The 3,638-nt window shown below is 35.0% G+C and overlaps 1 protein-coding gene across 1 annotated transcript; it reads right to left on the reverse strand.

Annotated features, from left to right (window-relative positions):
* Window positions 1-2,122: 2,122 nt before the first annotated feature.
* Window positions 2,123-2,769, reverse strand: LOC122029089. Its single transcript, XM_042588047.1, has 2 exons — window positions 2,383-2,769; window positions 2,123-2,281 (listed from the first exon to the last, which is right to left on the reverse strand). Exons 1-2 carry the CDS (start codon window positions 2,767-2,769, stop codon window positions 2,123-2,125), a joined length of 546 nt encoding a protein of 181 aa, XP_042443981.1.
* Between the last annotated feature and the right edge of the window lie 869 nt (window positions 2,770-3,638).

A 3,638-nucleotide genomic window follows, 5' to 3' on the forward strand; every position in this document is an offset into this window, starting at 1 on the left:
TAGTTGATTCCAAAATTAAATCTGAAACCTTCAACAACTACGGTTATCAGTGTCTATTTTTTTCATTCATCTTATTTCCACTTGGTATAGAACATGGTCTATGTGTCAGACCCTACTAGGATAACTACATCACACTTAGCCCAAGTAGTAGTTCCTTATCCTGTGGATTCAAATTGCTCAAATACGTATCTAAGAAGACCATCCTCTTGACGTGTAATGCTTTGGCAAAAGACTTACGGGTAATAATTCTGATAAGAGATCGTAGGGTATACGTCTCCTTATAAAAAGAGTGGTAAATTTTCTATGGGCTATTCAAATACCTTCGGATATATTGACTTATACCCAATCATCCGAGATTTGCACCTTCTAGGAGATGATTGCCAAGATGTCAAAGTATAAGCATCCATGACTAAGATAACTTGAATATCTCAAGTATAAGAAAACTTATACTCGAGTTACAATGAGATCTTCATTGACATGTAGAAAATCATATGAAGTCCCATAGCAGGTCACTTTCAATGAACTAGTTACCCCCAACTAATATCTATATGTTAACTCTCAACATCCCAATGTATCTAGACAGTGAGGACTGACTGCTTGGATAAATCAAGGAGCATAACATATGTTAGTCTTACAAAATTGATAATGTCCAATCTTATCAATTCATCGACTAAGAAATATTTCAATACATACATAATTACACATGGAGAGATACCCACTAATTATGATCTAATTACAATTTCTCTCATACTATACATTATATTGTGAACTTCATTAATTGAGTTTAATATCAATATTATATACATATAAAATACATACTCAAATAAGGAATTTTGTTTATCCAATAAACAATACAATATCTAAGGTAATATTGCCTTACGATACCTCTCATATATAACAATTTTTTCTTTTCTTAAAACTTTTTGTAGGATACCTCTTAAATATAACATTTTTTTCTTTCCTTAAACTTTTTTTCTACAAGAGCGCTTCCATGTCTTTTAATAGTAATATTAACCCTTTGTGTAGCTAGTGACTCTTGATGATATATTATACTTCAATCCCGAATAATGTTTCTCTTTATGTAAGGTTATATTGTTTCTTCCGGATTAGAGAAATCTCTAAACATTCATATTTGATCTTCATTGAACACTCTAATATAAAGAGATTGCTTGGTGCAGTATTTGAGAATTCATTCTCCAAAATTGATAGTCGAGCTCATCCTTTTTATTAAATAATCTATCAAGAGTTTGTCAAATTTCATTACTTAATTTACATCATAATATTGATTGAACAAGCCATGAGAAAATCTAATTAAGTCTTTGCATTTAGCTATTTTCACTTATTGAAATCAATAACATTTTCTGGTAGATGGAACAACAATATTTTCTCAATTGATAAAAACTCATAAATCTTCACCAACAAAAATAAGACTTCATATAAGTCCTTCCCATTTTGTAGTTGGATTGCTTTAATATCTCCAAACCAAATCCAATAACAAGTCCACTCAATTCCATTTTTGAGGCGCCAGTAGAATTATCCACCAAAAGATCTTGTCATAAATATACTAAAGTTCTATGACTCTAATACAATGTAATATAGAGAATATTTTACATAAAATTGTAAAATAAAAAGGATGAAATCAACAAAAAAAAAAAAAAGGACGTAATTAATTTACCTAAAACAATGAAGGAAAGATTGCTATCTCAAGTCCACTTCTCATCTATTGCTATCTCAAGTTCAATATTATATTTTAGGAAAAGGACATTCATAATGGCACTCATGAAACACACTTTTTTTTTTTTTTGGACATTTCTTTGTTCCTTTAGTTGGATTTAATTGCATCCTTGAGTTGATCGAGAGATTGTTTTGAGATCATCGCGAGAGGGTGCAGTTGATTGACCACATAAACTGTTGAAACTTGTTTTTTTCCCTTCTGTTTTCTCTTAATCACTTTCTTTCTTTTTGGTGCAAGTCAACTCTCAAACGTCAACTTTTCAATTAGATCATTGGAATCTCATCGGATTAGGGGAGAAACAAATCAGCTCCAAATCAACTGGAAAAACACACACACACACACACACACACAATCTAAGCTTGGAGATCGATTTCTCCCGAATCAAACTCATAATGATGTATTCTGCAAAACTATATTTACACGATTACACTCTTCTTTCTCATTAACCTTCTCGATTTTCTCCTCGGATCTTTGCCTTGTATTCTTGGCACCAAATACCACCATATCGTAGCGCAGTATATAGCAAACACCCTTGAGAACATCAAGCTAAGAAGGACCAGAGCTAGCAATAAAAACGGATGAGACTCGGACGCCCAATCTTTCCATGACCATGCTTTGACCTTCTTGATCCCCATCTCTTTACTAACCTCGTTGACATTTTTGTCTTGGGCATGCTCGGCAGGAGATGGCTGCGATTCCGACGGCATTTCTCGGCGACCAGTTTCTTTGGTGTCGTTTTTGAACTTTTTAAAGATTGGCACGCAATCGTTTGACTCAGTGAACCTGAACCAAAGTATCGTCGTCGGCGCATCTTCTGATTCGGCTTCGATGCCTGTCCTTTGAGCCTCGAGGATAGAAAGTAACGAGGAGAACTTATCGAGGCCTAGGCTCGAGTATGGATTCTCTTTCGATGCTTTCTTCTTCTTCTTCTTCTTTGATTTCTTCAATGAGCTCAGGTTGAGAGCCGATCCGATCTCACCCTCCTTGACGACAATGCTCCTAACGCTTCCTCTCCCACACCACCACCACCACATACTGGCTGTCTCTACAAAAGCACAGGATTTCTACAGTTGTAGGACTTTAGAGACCTTTCGATGTATAATTGTTAGGAGATGGATGGGCTAAACGGAATAAGGAGGCCATTCTATTCTTTGATTGAGTCTTCACCCTTTTTTTTCAAATAAAAACATTGACGGGGTCTGGTTTTCTAGAAATTCTTTTTTTTTTTTAGGTTAATTAGTCGTTAAGTAAGTCAGAGCTTGCAAATTGAAAGTCTTCATTCTGCTGAAGGAAAAAATATATATATGTATAAAACCTAGATTACTTTGAAAATGTTATAAAATCATACTGACTACTTTTATGTGTTTGGTGTTAGACCAGGTATGAGAGCGAGAATTTGCAAAAGCGTGTTAGGTTAATGCACTCCATAATGCATGCTCGCCCAATTGGAGCTCCACCGATGCTCACAAATGTTGGCTTCATGCTCCGACTCAGCCGTTGCCATCTGCCACCATCAACTTTTTAACGCTCTACCGATGCTCAAACGCGACCATTGTCGCCCGCCACCATCAATTTTTTTATGTTCACGGGCACTGGTGGAGGTTTCGCCTTCTATCCAGTAGATAATTTAGATGAGCAACATGGAAGAGAAGAGTAAATTAGAAGTGGAGTGTTGAATACCTGTAACATCGAATACGATGCTAATGCTAGAGGGGCGAATAACGTTATAAACTTTATGAGCTAATAATTGAAAATAATTAAAAAGCAGACTTCAGTAGTACAGTGAAAAAAAAAAAAAACAGCATTGATTTAAGCATGCAAATAACTTAACTAAAACATTAAGCATGCATACAAGTAATTGATCAACAAAATCCGAAATATAGACATCCACAATTATTATAAA

This window comes from Zingiber officinale, chromosome 10B (assembly GCF_018446385.1).
Source record: "Zingiber officinale cultivar Zhangliang chromosome 10B, Zo_v1.1, whole genome shotgun sequence".
NCBI lineage: Eukaryota > Viridiplantae > Streptophyta > Magnoliopsida > Zingiberales > Zingiberaceae > Zingiber > Zingiber officinale.

Coding starts and splice junctions, on each gene's coding strand:
- LOC122029089 (XM_042588047.1), bottom strand. CDS start 2,769: ATGTGGTGGTGGTGGTGTGGGAGAGGAAGCGTTAGGAGCATTGTCGTC. Junction 2,282..2,382: donor AAGACAAAAATGTCAACGAG/GTTAGTAAAGAG, acceptor GGTCCTTCTTAG/CTTGATGTTCTCAAGGGTGT.